The sequence below is a fragment of the Electrona antarctica genome (assembly GCF_951216825.1).
Source record: "Electrona antarctica genome assembly, chromosome: 12".
Taxonomy (NCBI): domain Eukaryota; kingdom Metazoa; phylum Chordata; class Actinopteri; order Myctophiformes; family Myctophidae; genus Electrona; species Electrona antarctica.
Genome location: NC_136793.1, coordinates 51,128,073 through 51,149,801, shown reverse-complemented (window position 1 = coordinate 51,149,801; position 21,729 = coordinate 51,128,073). Strand labels below are relative to the sequence as shown.

The 21,729-nt window shown below is 43.5% G+C and overlaps 1 protein-coding gene across 3 annotated transcripts in view; it reads left to right on the top strand.

Annotated features, from left to right (window-relative positions):
- The window catches only part of LOC306934678 (uncharacterized protein), a 190,021-nt gene that overhangs the window by 79,198 nt on the left and 89,094 nt on the right, over positions 1–21,729 (top strand). For 2 of the 3 annotated variants that reach the window (XM_079517349.1, XM_079517348.1), the window contains exons 8-10: positions 1,416–1,460; positions 2,629–2,748; positions 19,812–19,850. In XM_079517349.1, coding sequence (XP_079373475.1) covers positions 1,416–1,460; positions 2,629–2,748; positions 19,812–19,850 — 204 coding nt within the window. The remainder of the gene's footprint in view (positions 1–1,415; positions 1,461–2,628; positions 2,749–19,811; positions 19,851–21,729) is intronic. The other variant, XM_079517350.1, reaches the window with a different exon arrangement.

The following is a 21,729-nucleotide window of genomic DNA, read 5'->3' as shown; positions in this document are numbered from 1 at the left end:
CTAAGGCGAAATTTTTACGTTGACTACCTTTTTCCACTGACGAAAACTAAATGGAAACTAAATGAAAACTAAGCTATGGTGACTAAAACTAAGACTAAATGAAAACTAAGCTATGGTGACTAAAACTAAGACTAAATATACTGACAGTTGAGTCAACAAATAAAAACTAGACTAAAATGTTAGGGACTAGTGGACAAGAGATCCAGTATAAGTCATTTTACACTTGGTTGCATGCTGAAAGTAGCAGATCTACGTACAAGCTTCTAGAACTTCTAGATCGGCTATTTTCAGCAAGTGTAAAATCAGTCATTACGACGGCAACAAGGCCCGCCAAAATACATTTCAGAGTAAAACTAGACTAACACTAAAACATTCCAAGTGACTAAAATGTGACTAAATTAAAGCTATTGAAGAGACTATGACTAAAACTAAAATCAAAATGTGCTGCCAAAAAGCAACACTGATCCAGAATGGCAAAGAAAGTTTCCCAGCGGACAAGCAGGTTTCTGTTAGGAAGCCTTTCGAACAGATAGTCTTTGTCACCATAGCGGTGGTCGGAAACATCCAAGCATCGGCATTGGCGCAAAACTCTGAAATTTTTCACTTTAGAAAGTTTTCCCTGGCAGATTATGTAATACCCTAAAACCGCTCGTCTTTAATCTGCCTATATTTTAGCTGTGCTGTAAGTGAAGGTTATAGTAAATGCTGTGCAAACAATGTGGTCGAATCCACCCTCGAAGACACTGACTCACGCTGATTTTCTTCAGACCAACCTGAGAAATTACAGACCAAAAATAGATGTTTCAAACTGTATAACGGCATTAATAATGTACTGGCGGCAACCACACAGCCCTCTCTTTTCACCGAGTGGCGCGCTATGAGCTTGTAGATCTGCTATTTTTTTTAAAATCGAAGAACGACGGACATAGAAACATAGCTTTTTCCAGTGGCGTGCACAGACATTTAGAGGGGCAGGTGCTCACGGAAAAAAGGGCACCTTGTGCAGCGCGTGGAACCGGCCGGTTGCCTAAATAGTGTGAGATTTATAGATTCTGGGGACTAAATAATATATTAGAAGCTTTTTATTAAGAATTGATCAATGTCACCATGGTCCACATACTGTACACACTGTACAAAAAAAATAAAAAAATAAAATTAAAGTTTTTTTTTTTTTTCTCCAAAAGGGCACATTGCTAAGAGGGCAGGGGGTGCTCTAGCACCCCCTAGTGTCTATCTGTGCACGCCACTGGCTTTTTCAGAGAACTGTCAGGATGTAGAAGACATTTATAGAATCTGATCTCAGGCCAAAATGGGCTAGTGACATTGCCAAGTAAACAACAGTTCTTCTTCCAGGTTCTGCCAATAAGTGTATACTAGTAACAAACGTCTCTCGTCTGGCTTTGTGCATTTTACAGGGCTGTGCAGGGAGACAAGGCTATCTGGGCTTCAAAGGCGACAAGGTAATGATCAATTAATTATGACGATTATTTACGTCCTGTGTATTTTACAGTATGTCTGAATGAATAATATATATTTTTGTGAATATATTTTTGAATGCATAATATACGTTTGTAATTACAACAACGAATTAACCCATTTTGGGGGTGGGAACCCCTTTTGGTGTTAGCGTTATGTTGTGCTTTAGCTATTGAAAAATAGCAGAAAATAGCAGAAATAGCAGATCTAGGTCTGCTATTTAAAAAAAAAAATCGAATAACGACTGACATAGAAACATAGCTTTTTCAGAAAACTGTCAGGATGTAGAAGACATTTTTAGAATCTGATCTCAGGTCAAAATGGGTTAACAAAAAAACCATTAGGCTACAGTAATAGCAAGATGGTAACAATTTATAAAATGTTTGATCGTTGCATTCAGTAGGTGCAATGATTTCGGCGATGGATTTTAGGGGTGCTCCGATCAGGGTTTTTTTTTTGGGACCGATCATCAATTTTATTTTTTTCCTCACCGTTGGTCGATACTGATACCGACAAAAACCCCCACATCAAAACTTTGTGTGTGTGTTGGGAGGAAAGGGGAGAATGTTTAAGCCTGTCACAAATATGCAAAACAATATTCTCTGATTTGACTTTTATACCACTTAAATGGTATGAAAGATCGGTTTCTCCAGATCCGGTATAAATTGCCGATTTTAAAATCTGCCTTTTTAAATCCGTGGACCTTTCGATCGGAGAACCTCTAATGGATTTTCCATCTGTACATCAGTAATCCATCCATTCACCCATTTTCGGCGGGAACCCCTTTTGGTGTTTTAAGCATTATGTTACACTTTAGCTATTGAAAAATATCAGATCTACAAGCTCCTGGCGCGGCACCGAGTGCCGCGCTACGAGCTTGCAGGTCTGCTATTTTTGAAAAATCGTGAAAATGTAGTGCAAATCTTTGAATATATATATATATATATTCTTTCAGAGCCAACGTTTTTAACTCAAATCTTTGCTTCTGGGAGGGTCCCTGGAACAACATATTTTCAGATGGGGGGGTCGGCGGCTTATTATTACATATAGTTTTTGGGGTCCTTGACATGAAACATTGACGACCGCTGATATAGAAACATGAGGTATGTAATTTCGTCAGGCCTAAATGGTTTAACCTATAACCGTCCGCAGGGCTCCCAGGGCTTGGCGGGCCGGGAGGGCAGCGGAGGAGAGCCAGGGCCCCCGGGACCCCCAGGACTGCCCTCACTATATCTGTGGAGGAACTCTGTGGAGGACTGGACCGCCTTCAGGGTAGGACTGAGTCCAAACATGCACTGCACTAGAACAGAGATTCTCAACTTTTTTTTTTTTGAACTAGTTTGGTATGCCTAATAGAGCGTCGCAGTCCCGCCCCCTCGAGAGGCCCGGACAAGAAATCCCCGTTCATTTTCCTCATAGACTTTTCAGAAAGTATTTATTTAAAGACGCCGCAGACAAAATGGTAAATAAAAATGGTAAATGGTGCATTTATATAGCGCATTTATCCAAGGCGCTTTACATAGATTGTGCATTACATTCACCCATTCACACACACATTCATACACCGATGGCGACGGAAGCCATGCAAGGTACCAACCAGCACATCGGGAGCAATTTGGGGTTCAGTGTCTTGCTCAAGGACACTTCGACATGTAGACAGGAGGAGCTGGGATTCGAACCGCCGACCCATGGATCATTGGACGACCTGCTCTACCTCTTGAGCCACAGTCGCCCAGACAAAGCCAACTCTTGTCGTGACAAATCATGACAATAAACACAATGTTTTGGGCCAAACAAAGAATTAGAAAGTAGAAAAAAACGGCAGCTTTTTTTGTTGTTTTTTCTTCTTTGTAATTAACAGATAGTCGTGACACAATATTTTGGACCGAACAAATAATTACAAAGAAGAAAAACAACAAAAAAAAGTGTTAACCTGCCGTTTTCTTCTTCTTTCTTTGTTCGGCCCGAAATGTTTTGTTTGTTGTCATGATTTGACACAACTCGAGTTGGCTTTGTACGAGGCTTAAAAGGTCTTTAAATAAATACTTTTTGAAATGTCTATGAGGAAAATGAACGGGGAATCATTTCCTGGGCCCTGGTAGGGGGGCGTGACTGCGACGCTCTATAGGGGTGGGACGTTATGGGTGCCTCACGATACGATATCTGAGGCCCTCGATAGTGATAATATCGAGCGATATTCGATATATTGCAAGAGATTTCATCAATGATATATCACGATATTTGTAACAAAAAAAGAACCCGGCAAAAATCTGAAATTATGTATTTATTCCAAAATCTTACAAGATTTTTTGTGTCACAAACTGGCCAATAAGTACATGAATCTTGCCTCCTCCAAGCAGTACAACACTGACTGCAACTTGTCCACAACTTGTCTGTCCACAACAATGGGTAGCCTTCTACTACTAGTACTACCTAATCAATATCACAATATTGGGAGGACGATGCTATAATGTATATCGTGGCGATATATATCGATAAATCGTCCCACCCCTAATGCCTATAAGTACCTATCCATTTGGTTTCCTAACTGTCAGTCTGGGGACCCCCTGGAACCTCCTCAAGCATCCTTGGGGGACCCCGGACTAACCTGACTCCGCCAGATGGGGCAGCAGAGAGTACACAGGTTTCCCCCCTCCTGCTCCCATCTGGGCACACACAGTGCTGCCTTGATCCCGCCTCTAGCTGCCGCTGATTGGCCAGGCCGTTTTGTGCCCGGAGCATCAAGTCTGCCTGAGAGTTCCCAGATGGGAGCAGGAGGGGGGAACCCAGTGTACTCTCTGCTGCCCCATCTGGCGGAGTCAGGTTAACCCCGGACCCCACTGCACTAGAACAGTTCTGGAACGTGTGTTGATCTATATATATATGAAGGAATAGAACATGAGAGGGAGTGTGTTATTTTGAATAACACGACGGCTGTGATCGCAGGCACAGGCTGAAGGCCCGAGTGCTTGCTTGCCATTCGCCATAACATGACCTCAAGTGTTCCATTTCTTTCATACAACAGTTTTTCCTTTGTACATATCTAATTTCATATTGGGAATGCATACTGATACGGATTGATGAAGAGTTGGTTCTGCTCGGTTTAAGCTATGTGCATTGCTAAGCGACTCCTAGCTGTTATGTCCATGGGAAATAAGTACACACTGCTCTCAGCCAATCAGATTGCTTGATCCAAACCAACTGTTGTATAAAACACATAGCATTACTGAAATCCGCAGTAGATTCAAGAGATTATCTAATACAATGAAATGCAATCTGTGGCCAAGGACGGATTAAGACTCGTGGAGGCCCTTGTGCAAAGTATCTTTTAGTCGGCGTAGGGGGGTTGCACCACCTCGCACTAAAGTTCAAACTTAGCCTAGTTATAGCTTCAAAAAAACTTTAAGAAAAATAGCAGATCTACAAGCTCATAGCGCGGCACCGAGTGGCGCGCTACGAGCTTGTAGGTCTGCTATTTTTGAAAAATCGTGAAAATGTGCCGCAGATCTTTGAAAATATATTCTTTCAGAGCGAACGTTTTTACTCAAATCGTTGCTTCCGGGGGCCCTGGAACAACATATTTTCAGATGGGGGTTGGAGGCCAAATAGAAAATTCTGGGGGTCCTTGACATGAAATATTGAGCACCACTGATATAGAAACGTAGGTATTTCAGAAGACTGTCATGATTTAGAAGATACTTTTTTTAAATTTCGATGTCAGGTCTAAATGGGTTAAAAGCCATTTAAGCTGCGCAAAAGGACAGTTAACCCATTTTGGGCGGGAACCCCTTTTGGTGTTTTAAACATTGTTATAATTTAGCTATTGAAAAATAGCAGATCTACAAGCTCATAGCGCGCCACCGAGTGGCGCGCTACGAGCTTGTAGGTCTGCTATTTTTGAAAAATCGTGAAAATATTTATTTCAGAAAACTGGAGGATTTAGAAGGATTTTTTTTTAATTTTGAGGTCAGGCCTAAATGGGTCAAATGATAAGGGACAATATCGGTGGCACCCAACTGTATAACTAGGCTAAGTTTGAACTTAGTGTGAGGTGGTGCAACAGCCTGAATAATCGCTGCATTCTGTGAATTGTTTTGTCACACCGAAGTGACAAAAGAAATTCACGGAACACAGCGAATCAGGGCTGGAAACCAGGCTAATCTTTTAGTCCCCCTCCTGTCCTGTGGCAAAAGTCATTTGTAGCCTTGAGATACTTGATCAATGAATATCAATCAAACTTTATTAAAGACACAAGGTCCATAGTGACGTAAAAAAAACAAAACATACAAATACAGAGACAAACAAAAGGCAGACATTGTCTACATAAAATCACAAATGCATACTATGCAGGCTTACACGCCAACGGTTCCACAGTTTAGAAACAAACCTGACTGAACTCAATAAAGGGTTAGTCAGAATAACAATAATGCTGTTGGCAGAATCAGACAGCCTACACATACATTTGTACATGAGGTTCCTCAGCACAGCTGAGCAGGTGGGTACGCCGATGCTGACAAACATTTCGCTTGCACTGCTGCATCGTGGCACTTTAAGCAGTAGTCTCATGGCATCATTATGGCATCATTATAAGCCACAATATCAACAACTAAAGGGTAATGGCGCTTCCACCACTTGAGATTGTGCCCCCCCCAGCCATGACAGCACGTTTCTAGGTGTGCATTTTGTGAACGAAGCAGAAACATGTATTCTCTGAGTCACACATACGGGTATTTTAGAATTTGTCTGTGTCCGCCGTTGCTTGACAGCACAGGTATCGGCATTGAGTTTGTGTGAGACAAACAAATGTTCATTTTTGAATCCCCTGAACCACAAAGAGCAGCCAAATCCACACAATTAAGTACCTTTTTGTTTGCACCTCCAACAACCTCGCATGACGTCGATTCGCTTCCCCTATTTGCACGTACGTACAATACAAGGGCGTGAGTAGCGACACGCATATACGTTGAACAATTCCTGCACATCCCTAATGATGTGCTAACATACTATGAGCGTCAGCTATATCTTCAAATATAAATTGAAAACATTTCTTCTGGCTCATCGTAGTGGAAGAACTTTGGGGCTACCGGTGACATCCCATATGCGGTATCTTGAACAGTGCCTATAGACTGCCACATCGAATATCTTTAGCTATTGAAAAATAGCAGATCTACAAGCTCATAGCGCGCCACCGAGTGGCGCGATACGAGCTTGTAGGTCTGCTATTTTTGAAAAATCGAAGAACGACTGACATAGAAACATAGCTTTTTCAGAAAACTGTCAGGATGTAGAAGACATTTTTAGAATCTGATCTCAGGTCAAAATGGGTTAAAACATGAATTGGAAACGTATTGTAGTGGGAGAACAGCATGGACAATGACATCCATATATCGTGAACAGTGCCTACACAGTACATCATATATCTCCAACGATGCCGCCTAAACCTCACCAATGATGAGCTAAAGATGCTCAGCTGTGTTTGGCACAGCAGCGTCGGCTGATCTGTGTAGTTCGCTGTTATTGGTCTACTTTTGTAGGGACATGCATGCATACATGTGGGCCTACTATAGGTCCTGTGCAGAGACCGAGAGAATGACGAGCAGGCCTTTTTGAGGTCCAAATGCATGGCTTTTGACGATTACGTCATATGGCAGCCAAGTCTATAGGATTTTAACCCATTCTGACCTGAGATCAGATTCTAAAAATGTCTTCTACATCCTGACAGTTTTCTGTCTGTCTGTTTCCATGTCAGATTTTTCAAAAATAGCAGACCTACAAGCTCGTAGCGCGCCACCGAGTGGCGCGCTACGAGCTTGTAGGTCTGCTATTTTTCAATAGCTAAAGCAAAACATAATGCTAACACCAAAAGGGGTTCCCGCCCAGAATGGGTTCATGTTTGTTTAGGGCACTGCATGACGACATAAGACGTTGTGTGGCCGTAAATACAGTGGGCGCAACCTCACTTCACACAAGTGTGATTTTCTTTTTTTCTTGTTTTCGTAGACCGGTGTAGACATGGTAGTACAACAGTAGTGTTGTGAAAATGTACTCTCTTATATTATGCAACCCTGCGAAAGACGGGCTTGAATGTAGGCCTCGGCACTAGGGCATTAAGCAACTAGTCGACTAGTTTACTGGTCGACTAGTAAATCCACTAGTCGACCTTGTTGGTAGTAGTTGACTAGTTGATAAGAAAAGAAAAAAAAGTTTTTATTTTCTTTATTTTTTATTCCCCCCCCCCCCCTTGTAGGCCTCAAGATCAGGTAGATTACAGTTATAGTCACCAATGTACACAGTTTTTAAATTTACAAATATTTATAAAAAAATAAAAAATTTTATGTTTTTTTACATAATAGGTAGTTAAACAACTAGTCGACTAGTAAACTAGGCAACTAGTCAACTAGTAAAAATGACTAGAAGTGAATGCCCTACTCGGCACATGCGGCACTGTCAAAATGTGTGTCTGTCTTCAACGGTTCCAGGTGCGGTCACCACCAGCCAGCCACTATAGCCTGAACTCAGAGGGTGACCAAGACAGCTCTCCTGACTGACTGTCCTCCTCAACCCCGGCTGTCACTCTCGTCTATTCTTGACTGCTAATTTCCCCCTGCAGCAATGCCACACTCCTCCGCTCTCAGCACGGTTTCCATGATTGAAAACAGTTGCCGCTGGCAATGTCTATACTAATCTGATCCCGTGAATGGTGAATACATAACAGTAGTACACGCGCACGCTTTCATTTTTCAGACAGCATGGAGTGTAAAATGCCAGGAGATAGAATTAAGGGAACCCCTTTTGGTGTTTTAAGCATTATGTTATACTTTAGCTATTGAAAAATAGCAGATCTACAAGTGCCGAGTGCCGCGCTATGAACTTGTAGGTCTGCTATTTTTGAAAAATCGTGAAAATGTGGCGCAAATCTTTGAATTTTCTTTCAAAGCGAACGTTTTTAACTCAAAGCCTTGCTGCTGTGGGGTCCCTGGAACTACAGTACATATTTTCAGATGGGGAGTCAACGGCCAATTACATATATTTTTGGGGGTCCTTGACCTGAAAATGTTTGAGAACCACTGATATAGAAACATGGGTTTTTCAGAAAACTGTCAGGATTTAGAAGACATTTTGTAGAATCGTCCTCAGGTCTAAATGGGTTAAATCGGTAGCACGGAGGTTTAGTGATAGACTGTCACAGGTTCAGTTCCTCCAGCTAGTTTGTCTTGTCTTGTCCTGTCACGGCGTAATATAGTACTGAAGACTAGAATAAATCATGATGCCTTTCAAAGGATAGAAGGTCATTTGAGACTTTGCTTGGCAAATCGTAGCATTGCTACATCATGTTTTTTGGTCTCTAGTTGCTGTAAGAGGCGAAAGAAATCACTCGTAAGAAACTCGTAAGAAATCACCACGATTTGGCTTTTGGTGACTCGTTTTTGAATTTTGGCGTGGTGTTAGGTATGGGTATAAGGTTTTCAAAAAGCTGTGCAAACGCGTTGGGCGTTTGAATGCAAATTGCGGCCCCTAGATGTGTCACAGAGACTAAATTATTTTTGGGAGCGTTCTACCCATTGCTGGCTGTCTGAATAAATAATAAATAATAAAAGGGTCATTACAATTTTGACATATTATTGCTTATAGCAGCTTTAATGCTGATGTTGAATTTGACACACATGGGGTTGAGAGTTTACATTTGGCTAACTTACATTTGGCTATACAGTATAAAACAATTGTTTCTCCATGCTTAAATCTATTTAACCACTTAACTAATAGGGGGGGGGGGATGCCAATCTACAAGCCTGATTGATACATTGTGAAGTTGTAGATCTGCTATTTTCACTATTTCGTCCGTACATTTTTGAACATTTTGAATTTCTATCATCTTTACTTTTGAACGTTTTCGCCTAAAATGAACTTGCTCATGTCTCCGTTAATGTGGTTAAAGGTCAAAGTCAAAAATAACGTTATGGGGTATGTTTTGCCGCACGCATCATCAGAAACATTCATAACGCACAGTAAGTAGTAGAGAAGTTCGGGTCAGAGCCTCACGCACGGCCCCTTAACAAGACATTTGACAAAAGAATATTCCTCTGACCCTAGAATTACTCGTCTGACCTTAAGAATATCATGCATGATTTTTTCCTAGAATGATTTATGAGACTAGGAAAGAGACCTACCTGTGAGAGTCGAGGTATAGAAGGACAGAAATCCATCTCCTTGGTCTTGACGGAGACGTATTGCAGACGAGCGGGGGAGTGCAACCTGTGTGGGCCCTGCATATGTAAATGCTCTGTGTGTTTGTTTTTTAGGTTCCCCCCCCCCCCCCCCCCCCCCCCTCCCCCCACAGACCGCCATGCTCCCCCGCCGTGACCCCGTCACAGAGAGAAGTGTGGGGCTTTCTATTTAAAGCCTGGCGTGCGTAATCCGTTTAACCATGTGTTTACGGCGTGTACTTTAGGTGGATGAGAGCGAGCGAGCGGGCGGGTGGGGGCCGGGCAGACCTCGGGGGGGGGGCTTGTGGCGCTCTCACGGTATGCACAGCGATGAGAGCTGATGCCATGCCTGCATTGTGGCTGCCAGGCAGGCCAGACCAGACCGGGCCCAGGCTATAGCAGCAGACTCTTTGCGTCGGGTTGTGGTTGTTGTTGTTGTGTCCGTAGACCCCCCCCCCCCCCCCCCCCTGTGGACGTTGGAGCTGTCCGTGAATGGACCCAGTGTTAGCCTGTGTCTCTGAGCACACAGAGGGCTCTGATTCTCTGCTAGACCTCACTCGGTTCTCCCTCATGACCCACAGAGAGAGACACAACCACACAGGGTTTGGACTTTGGAAAGGGCTCCCCTCCTCCTCCTCCTCCTCCTCCTCCTCCTCCTCCTATCTGAGCTTCACCTTAAAAGTGCTTGCAGGGAGGGAAGGTACAAATGTAATGGGATTGATGTAATGTCATTACAAAACGGGGGGGGAAATGTGTTGTTACAGTCATGTCAAAAATGTTTCTTTTGTTATGACTGCATTACATATATCGGGACAATAGCTTCACTGTGGAAGTTTTCAATCGGGAAAATAGCTGTTTTTCACTCACCTTTTTGAAGAATCAGCCGGTCGTGGGCGTTGCAGTTCCATTTCACGAGAGTCCGCCTTAACCCATTTAGGCCTGACGTTGAAATTGTCCAAAAAAAATGTCCTGACCGTTTTCTGAAAAACCTGTTTCTATGTCAGTGGTTCTCAAACTACTTCAAGTCAAGGACCCCAGAAATGATATGTACTGTAATTGGCCCCCGACCCCCACGTCTGAAAATATGTTGTTCCAGGGACCCCCCCCCCAGAAGCAAAGATTTGAGTTAAAAACGTACGTTTGAAAGAATATAAAATTATGTTCAAAGATTTGCGCTACATTTTCACGATTATTCAAAAATAACAGATCTACAAGCTCGTAGCGTGGCACTCTTTGGCTACATACTAACTCCTACACGGGTTGTTCTTATAACCACGCCCCCGGGCAAGTTAAGTTTACTGAGGTTAGGGTTAGGTTTAGGCTGTCGATCACAGCGACTGGCCAATCGCAGTGCGTCGACTGCACAACCCGTGTAGGCTTCGGTATGTCGCTACTCGGTGCCGCGCTATGAGCTTGTAGATCTGCTATTTTTCAATAGCTAAAGTATTAACCCATTTTGGGCGGGAACCCCTTTTGGTGTTTTAACTATTGAAAAGTAGCAGATCTACAAGCTCATAGCGCGGCACCGAGTGCCGCGCTATGAACTTGTAGGTCTGCTATTTTTGAAAAATCGTGAAAATGTGCCTAAAATCTTTGAATATATATTATTACAGACTTACAGAGTGAACATTTTAACTCAAATCTTTGCTTTTGGGGGGTCCCTGGAACAACATATTTTCAGATGGGGGGGCGGAGGCATATTACATATAATTTTTGGGGTTCTTGACATGAAATATTGAGAACCACTGATACAGAAACATAAGGTTTTTCAGAAAACTGTCAGGATTTTGAACACATTTTTTTAAACTTCGACATCAGGCCGAAAGGGGTTCCCGTCCAGAATGGGTTAAAATTTGTGCCATCGCTTCTCATAGTGTCCAAAGATATTCCAACGCCGCGATAACAGCGAGAACAGACCGACACGGAGGCTGCCATGACACTCCATAGGCATTGCATTGGGACTGGATTACCAAGAAGCCCCGAGAAGCCCAGCGGCAGTTTGATTTTTTTCCGGTCACCAGATCCAAACGTGTGACGTATCCCATTGTGTCTGCGGGAAAACCTTGTATGTCATAACCCATTCTGACCTGAGATCAGATTCTAAAAATGTCTTCTACATCCTGACAGTTTTCTGAAAAACCTATGTTTCTATGTCAGTCGTTCTTCGATTTAAAAAAAATAGCAGACCTACAAGCTCGTAGCGCGCCACTCGGTGGCGCGCTATGAGCTTGTAGATCTGCTATTTTTCAATAGCTAAAGCATAACATTTATCAATTAACTTGTGTAACTCGTGCATGGGGCTGAACGTGTACTGTTGACAGTCCTTCGAGCAGTAGACGATCATGGTTGTAAAATCGTGATGATCGTAAAGTACAAATCACTTTACAGCCTGCACATCGGACGTGTGCGTATATACTGTACCATCCAAGTTACTTTCCGCGTAACCAGCCACGTTACTTTAAACGGGTAATCGGATTACATGTGAAAGTACCCATCACAAAACTGTACAAATCCCCCTTCACCCCGAGAGGAGAGAGAGAGAGAGAGTGTGAGTGAGTGCCCATGCAGGGCCAAGACAAACGTTGCCTGGTTCAGCAAGAGCTGGGTGGTTTGAGAAAACATTGAGGCCTGTGTGTGCGTGCGTGCGTGCGTGCGTGCGTGCGTGCGTGCGTGCGTGCGTGCGTGCGTGCGTGCGTGCGTGCGTGCGCGCACAGTTTCCCACCACTTCCTCTTGCACCCTTGGAGCGTAGTGACAGTGAGCTCTGTGCACGGCGTCTCTTATACCTGCCATCCCAGCAGGGATGGGGGGTCCTCCTCTCTGCATGGGACCCCTCGGCATGGGGCTCTCAACACTTTGTCCCCGCGCGGCTCATTTCCTTTGGCTATGTAACATGTACATGTATGTGGGCAACACAGCCTGTAGTGTGAGAGATTGCCTCGAGTTTTAACTATTGAAAAATAGCAGATCTAAAAGCTCATGAACTTGTAGGTCTGCTATTTTTGAAAAATCGTGAAAATGTGCCTCAAATCTTTGAATATATATTATTACAGACTTACAGAGTGAACATTTTAACTAAAATCTTTGCTTTTGGGGGGTCCCTGGAACAACATATTTTCAGATGGGGGGCGGAGGCATATTACATATAATTTTTGGGGTTCTTGACATGAAATATTGAGAACCACTGATACAGAAACATAAGGTTTTTCAGAAAACTATGGCTATGCAACATGTATGTGGGCACACAGCCTGTAGTGTGAGAGATTGCCTCGAGCCATGCACTGCACTGGCTTCCATCGTCTCATCCGTAGCAGTTTGACACTCTCTCTCTCTCTCTCTCTCTCCTGTAGTGGTTTTCAACCCTTTTCACATCGAGGCCCACTATTTATTCTGCATTGGAGTCACGGTCGTCCACGGACCACCATTTGATGACATTTAGTCCTGTCACATCCACAACTAAAGAATATTTTGTTTGTCGTTGGATAAGATTTTGTCCACAATAAGAGACTGCAGGCAAACATTGGTCACAATAACAATTCTTCTACATTCTCTAATTGTGTAGACTTCTTGTAAATGAAGTAATGCAGTTGTTTAACAACAATTGAACTCCCGAGAGCGTAATATGAAACCAAATGGAACGCTAAGGGTTCCAGTCTGACGTCAATATTGGTAGAAGGCGCTAAGTCCACGGGTTCATGTACTTTTTTTGTAATCCCCATAGGGGGATTTTTTTAGATCGCCTCATATAAGAACTGTGTTTGAAAAATAAACAAATCATCCTGGACGTTTCACTCGTATGGATATGAAGAATCAACTGACGCCAATGTTACTGCTGCCAAATTAGTTACATTTTTGCTAGAAACGGACAAATATGAGGGGCCACAATTCTTATACGAGACTATTTTAAGATGACCCAATGTTATTCTCCACAGAGGAAAAACTTCCGTAAACGAGTAGGGATGAGCGAGCGAGCGAATGTCAGAACTTTGGCACTCTATTGCAGCCCGTTATGATCCGTCCTTAAATCTGGCAAAGCTTTACAGTATACAGTATATGATCTATTAAACAGGGGTTGGCCGTAACTGTCCCACGGCATGCATTCATCACTGAATGTATGCTGCATTCATGTTGCAAGGCAGTTCATTGAATGTATGCTGCATTCATGTTGCAAGGCAGTTCATTGAATGTATGCTGCATTCATGTTGCAAGGCAGTTCATTGAATGTATGCTGCATTCATGTTGCAAGGCAGTTCATTGAATGTATGCTGCATTCATGTTGCAAGGCAGTTCATTGAATGTATGCTGCATTCATGTTGCAAGGCAGTTCATTGAATGTATGCTGCATTCATGTTGCAAGGCAGTTCATTGAATGTATGCTGCATTCATGTTGCAAGGCAGTTCATTGAATGTATGCTGCATTCATGTTGCAAGGCAGTTCATTGAATGTATGCTGCATTCATGTTGCAAGGCAGTTCATTGAATGTATGCTGCATTCATGTTGCAAGGCAGTTCATTTCCACAATGTTATACAGTGGAAAGAAATTAGTAGGCATATACACGGTTTTCCTTTTTTCCCCTTTCTCTCCTACATGATGCCAATTCCCAGTTTTTAAGTGATGCAACCACTTCCTTAAGACAGTGACTGTGTGGGTGGCTGGGTGGCTGGGTGGGTGCGTCTGAGCACGAAAACAGCATGGTTGTTTTTCACCACCTGTGCGCAACCTAACACACACACAAACACACGCACATATTGATTTTGGGTGTACCAGTACAGTACTACAGTACAGTACAGTGGAGGGTGGAGTGGGTAACTCTGTCATGGGTAATTCTGTCATTTCAATTACAAATTAAGACCATTTAACACAATATTTGCTGATGCTACGATTTCTCAGGTTTAATCCTTTTTAAACCTAGGCGCTAGCCCCTATTATATACAGCTTTTTGTCCTAACTCGTGTCACATTTGCAATTGACAATGAAGGAGAATTTACATCATATACTGTATGCCTGAGAAAATCGGCTTTTTGTGCCAACAGAAACACTTAATGCCAATGGCAATGAAAGGAGAATTTACGTTGTGTCTGAGAAAATCGACATGTTGCGTCATGATAATGTATAAGTGTGCCCCTCACTTCACTTTTATAGCATCCATACTAGCCTCCGGTGGCATCCATGTTGTGATGACGTCATCAAATATCCCAAATCTCCTCGTGCGCCCGCACGCACGTGCGCCATCCAAAGCATTTGTAGTACTCAGATTCAGATAAAAGGCTGTTTAGAGCTTAATATTACTTTAACCCATTTAGGCCTCATATGTAATATGCCTCCGCCCCCCATCTGAAAATATGTTCTTCCAGGGACCCCCCAGAAGCAAAGATTTGAGTTAAAATGTTCCCTCTGTAAGTCTGTAATATATATTCAAAGATTTGAGTTAAAATGTTCCCTCTGTAAGTCTGTAATATATATTCAAAGATTTGAGTTAAAATGTTCCCTCTGTAAGTCTGTAATATATATTCAAAGATTTGAGGCACATGTACACGATTTTTCAAAAATAGCAGACCTACAAGCTCATAGCGCGGCACTCGGTGCCGCGCTATGAGCTTGTAGATCTGCTATTTTTCAATAGTTAAAACACCAAAAGGGGTTCCCGCCCAGAATGGGTTACTCCCACCGCGAGAGTGGACAACCATTGTGTACACTGGGAGAACACGGCACTAGACTGCCGCTATGACTCGTCACACAAACACTTTTGTAGCTTTTTCACAGTTGTAGGCTATTACACAGGGGGCGCGGTTCTGCTGCTGACCCAGTGTCTCATCTGTCTGTCTCGTCTGCTGTTTTTTATGTATTTTATGTCGTCCTAAGCAATCGCACCCCAATTATCTTTGTGGCAAAATGAAGCTTAACGTCGGCATGATACTGTGCCTGGCTGTGTGCCTTCTCAGTTGTTTAATCACTGAAGTATGGAGTTTACACGGAAAAGTCGGCGTCCTCGCCTATACTCGCGATCAGCTGTTATCGCTCAGGCACCCAGGCAAACCAGGAGACGCTGTTTTGGATTCACTGGACAAGTATCCACAATTTAAAAATACCGGTACACGAAAATGGAATAAAGATAAGAAACGAGGATCAAGGGGTGGAGTGAGAGCCAGATTAAGGAGGCGCGGCAGCAGACATCCTTTGCCGGTAATAACTTTTTCTAATGTCCGCTCTTTGAGCAACAAAATGGATGAACTGGTCGCTAAAGTTAAATACGACAACGAATTCAGACAGAGCAACCTCATCTGTTTTACAGAGAGTTGGTTGAAGGAGGAGATGTCAGACCCAAATCTGCCGGGTTACACAATAATACGGGCTGACAGAGACACTAATACGTCACGGAAATCTATTGGTGGTGGCTTGTGTGTCTATATTGACACACGCTGGGCTACCCAGTATACGGTCCGGGAACGCGTATGCACACATGACTATGAAATCCTGGTGGTCTCATTTCGTCCATTCTACCTCCCGAGAGAGTTTGGCCAGATTACAATCATACTGGCCTATGTACCTGGGCCGGATTTTGTGGGGGCTGCGGCCAGTATAGCCGAGTGCTACAACAACGCTCTGTCCCGCGCAGTTAACCAACCCGTTCTGCTGCTAGGGGACTTTAACTCTTGTGAACTGTCCGATCACCTGCCCACTCTACACCAGTACGTGGACTGTCCGACCCGCCTGGCACGCACCCTGGACAAGTGTTATGGCAACATACCAGACGCCTACAAATCCACCTGCAGGCCTGCCTTGGGGAAGTCTGACCATAATGTCATACACCTACTCCCACGCTACAGGGCTAAACTGAGACGGGAAAAAACAGTGACCAAGGAAATAGTGACCTGGACAGAGGACTGTAAGGAGGAAATGAGATGCGAGTTGGAAACGACTGACTGGCTATTTCTTAACTCATGTGACTCCCCTCACGAACTGATTGACACGTTTACATCCTATCTGTTGTTTAATGAAAGTAAAATCATGCGAACTAAATCTGTCAAAATATTCCCTAATAACAACTTATGGATGTCTAGTGATCTGAAGGGTTGCATTCGTGAGAAGAAACATGCTTTTAAAAATGGTAATGTTGAGTTAGTTCGAGAAAAAAGATGTGAATTAAGATCTAAACTGAAACAAGCAAAAATAGATTACAAAGATAAAGTTGAGTACCAATACTTTGCAGGGAATGCCAAGAAAGCATGGGAAGGTTTAAATGTGATGATGGGCAGGGAAACTAAGCAAAAGCGTACCCCCCTGTCGCACCCCTCTCCATCTTTTGCTAACGATCTAAATATCTTTTTCAGCCGTTTTGATAAGAATGACTTCAGTGCTGAGCGTGATAGTGTGTGTATGTCCATTCCGGACTATGTCCCTATCACACTCAGTGAAAATGAAATTGTAGCTAGCCTTTCCTGTATTAAGCCCAACTCGGCCCCTGGGCCTGATGGCCTTAGAGGTAGAGTGTTGAAAGAAAATGTTCATGAACTTAAAGGTATTGTGTTGATGCTATTCCAGTATTTGCTTGACTCTCTAACAATGCCCAATTTATGGAAAATATCTTGTATTGTGCCTCTCCCCAAGAAGCCTGGAGCCACTGAACTAAAAGACTTCAGGCCCATTGCTCTTACTTCCATTTTGGGAAAATGTTTTGAAAGAGTCATAAGCAGACAAATCACAGCGATGGTTTCTAACAGCTTAGATCATCTCCAATTTGCTTATAAAAGTCAGAGAGGAACTGATGATGCAACTATCAGCCTGTTTAACACCCTGTCAAAGCATCTCCAAGTCCCCTCCCACTTTGCCAGGGTCCTTTTTATTGATTTTACCTCTGCTTTCAACAGCATGCAGATACACACCCTTCTGCAGAGACTCATTGACATAGGGGTAAATGGAGGTATTATCCATCTTGTCAGAGACTTCCTCTCTGACCGTCCTCAACAGGTCCGTGTTAATGATACTCTGTCCGACATCACTGTGCTTAACACCGGTGCTCCACAGGGGACTATCTTATCCCCCTTACTTTTCTCCTTATATACAAATGAATTCCAGTTAGATCAGGATATATTTCATTTGTTCAAATATGCGGATGATATGGCCCTGGTTGCCTTACTGAAGAAGGGGGACACAGCGGGGGAGGAAGCATACAGAGTACATGTGTCATCTCTTCAGAACTGGTGCGAGAAAAGCTCCTTAGGGATCAATGTGACAAAAACAAAAGAACTTGTCATTCATGAAAAGGAACCTGTGCAGTCCATTACAATTGGTGGACAAATAGTGGAGATAGTAGACACTTTTAAATACTTAGGCACATATATTGACAACAAACTCAATTTCAGTGAAAATACTGACCAGATTTTTAAAACTTGTAACCAACGCCTCCATTTACTACGCAAGCTCAACTCATTTGGAGTGAGTAAGCATATTATGGAGACGGTCTATAAAAACCTGATAGAGGGAATTTTGACGTTTAACATGGCTATGTGGTATGGAAATCTAAATGTAAAAGGAAGAGGCAAGCTGCAGAGAATAGTAAACCTAGCATCAAAAATCATTGGGAAGAGACAGCAACAAATAGGCTGTATCTACAAGGAGGTACTTCGTAGAAAAGCTATCAAGATAGCAAACGACCCCTCTCATCCACTCTGCAGGGAGTTCGAGCTACTTCCCTCTGGTAGACGGTACAAAGTGCCAAGAGCTAACCGTAACATTTTTAAAAATTCCTTCATACCAAATGCCATTAAGGCACTAAATGATACCATGTCTCGCTAGATTTGTTTGTTTTTTCAATGTATTTGCCACTGTTGTCCTGCACTTTTTGTTTTGCCATGAGAAAATAATTGTGTTACGTGTTGTTGCTGTTGTTGTAACTGTTTGTTTTTTACTGTTGAGACCGAAGACAAATTTCCATACGTGGACAAATAAATGAAACTAACTAACTAACTAACTTCCGGTTCAACGAAAGAGTTCACAGCTGTTGTAGTTTTGTAGTTTTTTTTTTTCCCCTCTCAGGATTCTGGCACCAGTACCGAGTTAAGCCACCAGATGGTGGGCATGTTAATCGGTTCAAGTTATGGCTGCATCGTAGTGACATGAGCGTGTATTGACCTTTTGATTTATTCAGGGAAGAACACTGAGAGCACTAAGAACACTTAGAGCACTGAGAACACAGAGCACTAAGAACACTTAGAGCACTGAGAACACTGAGAGCACTAAGAACACTGAGAGCTTTTCAAGGACACCCGGAGTACAACACGATCACAACATATCCCAAAAAAACCTAGGGGTGCGTGATTATGAAATTATGACCGATATCCGATCTCCAATTGTTTGCCGATACCGATTCTGACCGATACCAATATTATGCGGATTATGCTGCCTGTTTTGTGTATTACAAATACGCAAAACAAAAGCGACAGAACCATTGACTGTCACATTATTCTTGCGCCATCATTATCTGTGAAAATAATCTGGATTATTTTGAGACCGATACCGATATGGTATTGTGTATGGCCGATATGATGATATGCTACCAATTTTCTTTTTTAAGTGTGTGTGTGCGTGTGCGTGTGTGTGTGCGTGCGCGCGTGCGCGTGCATATACATAAATGTCTCTATTAGAGACCAGTTTATCCAGTTTCAGAGTCCTGGAGTTTGTTCCATTTTGTCCACGCCATAAAAGATGAAAGCAGTTCATTCGTGGAGTGATGAGTCTAATGTGTGTGTGTGTGTCTGTGAGCGTGTTTGAAGTCCTGTAGTTTTTGGCTCTGAAAATGGGGATAAATACAATGGGAGCATATTGCCAATTCTAAATGTGAGGGGCTGAGGGCAGCGTTGTGGCCCGAATATACTACTATACTTATGCCTTTTACAACCACATACTGTACAAGTGTGAATTAGGATATTCTGTGCTTACGCAAGTAAAAACAAACTAAGACATCGATTGAAGTCTGTCTGTCTGTCTGTCTGTCTGTCTGTCTGTCTGTCTTATTTTCTTTTCTTTTTTTTTTCTTTTTTTTTAAATGGATCCCCTGAAAAAGAGTTTGACGAACCAGTGTTTTTAAATGGATGCTTTTCAAACCATGGTCTTTCCATTCTTTCTTTCCAGAGATCCAACGTCTATCATTTGCTGCGGCAAGGCTGGCCGGTAAGTGTTGCATCATCATCTTCACATTGCGTGCCCCGTGGACTGAATTATAACTAAAAGATCACACCTGTGTGAACTGAGTGGTGTAAGGTCTTATATAGCCTGATCAGCTGTGGTCTGACGTAATGTCTGACGTAATGAAATCACACCCGTGTGAACTGAGTGACCACTCAGTTCACAGTACTGTTCGTACTCATTTTTTGGTACGAACAGACAGACATACACGTAAACTAACAAAGCCAGTCGTAGGAGTGGTTTACACCACTCAAGAACATTGCATGGATGCACCCGGGACGTATCCTCAGTGATGTATCCTGAGGTCAACGGGGTTTCGGGTCTCTCAACATCATACCCCTCACTCAGGCGACCCAGCCGGGAGTGATCAAGTCCCGACTTACGTCCCAGTAGCTACCCTCAATCAGTCCCACTAGGGAAAAACCAGGGGCACACAATCCGTTGGAACTACTCCAGAACTACTCTGCCAGGGCTGGGAGGTACACTTCTGGCGCATGGAGGGACTAGGCTCTGTGGGTTGTCTCCTGTCCGGGCCCCTCCTACGTCTCACCAGGTCCACTCCTGCTCTCACCAGGCTCAGGACCTGTGCGTTGCACCAGAGTCCCAGCACCAGACGGTTCATTCAGGAGTGGTGGGCAATGGTTCCGCAGGGACATGGTGCTGCGTTTCCGCTTGCTGCTTGCATGGCCCTCCCAAAGGCCTCACTGAGGGCTGTTGGGCTTCCTCCTCACGGAGGACACAGGCTGGGGCGCTAACCCATACTGCTCACCCGGGTGCCGTCTACATTCCGGCTGTCACCCGTCTCTCCGGTGGTCACCAGACTATACCTGGTTGTCACATAGTCTATTCCTATGAGTCACTATAAATAGAACAACTATAACTAAAAAACATTGCATGGATGCACCTGGGACGTATCCTCATTGATGTATCCTGAGGTCAACGGGGTTTCGGGTCTCTCAACATCAGAGACCTCGACGACGACACAATATTTTTTTAAATAAAACTTTTTTTTTTATTTTTTACACCAGCGTCGGTGTCTGTGCGCGACAGATTTCAGTTGTGCGCGAGAGCATTTGGCCACGGGCGCACCTTAGGGGGAACATTGCTGGGGACCCCCTGGAACTCCCTCGAGGACCCCTGGGGGTCCCCGGACCCCACTTTGGGAACCACTGGGGTAGACGACCGCACCTACACACGACCTGTGGCGCGTCTAATCAAACTCCCAGCGCTGCCCGCCGAAGCGGCTGTCATCCCTCAACAAGGACGAACCTAGGGAAACGGTCTAGAAATAGCCACTCAAAGTATTCGACTGGTTACAGTTGCAGGGTGCCACCGATATTGTCCCTTATCATTTGACCCATTTAGGCCTGACCTCAACATTTAAAAAAAATCCTTCTAAATCCTCCAGTTTTCTGAAATAAATATTTTCACGATTTTTCAAAAATAGCAGACCTACAAGCTCGTAGCGCGCCACTCGGTGGCGCGCTATGAGCTTGTAGATCTGCTATTTTTCAATAGCTAAATTATAACATAATGTCCTTTTGCGCAGATCACGCAAACCTCAGCAAAAAGAAAAGGACAATATCAATGGCCTCCAACTGTACCTCAATAGAGGGTATGCACATGCATAAAGTGGATGGCAAAGCGACAGGCAAAGTGAGTTCAACATTGTTTAACGTTGTTTAATGCAATCGGATAGGAGGTTGTTTTTTTTTGCCACTCAGTAGGCATTCCTGCATAACTTCCTGGTTCGATGATGATGTCACGAGTAGGCCTCCGACTGGATTGGCCAATGGAAGTCAGCGACGTGAAGCCACAAAGCAAATCCAACGCTTGTGGCTGCTGCAATAGCTACAACAGCTAC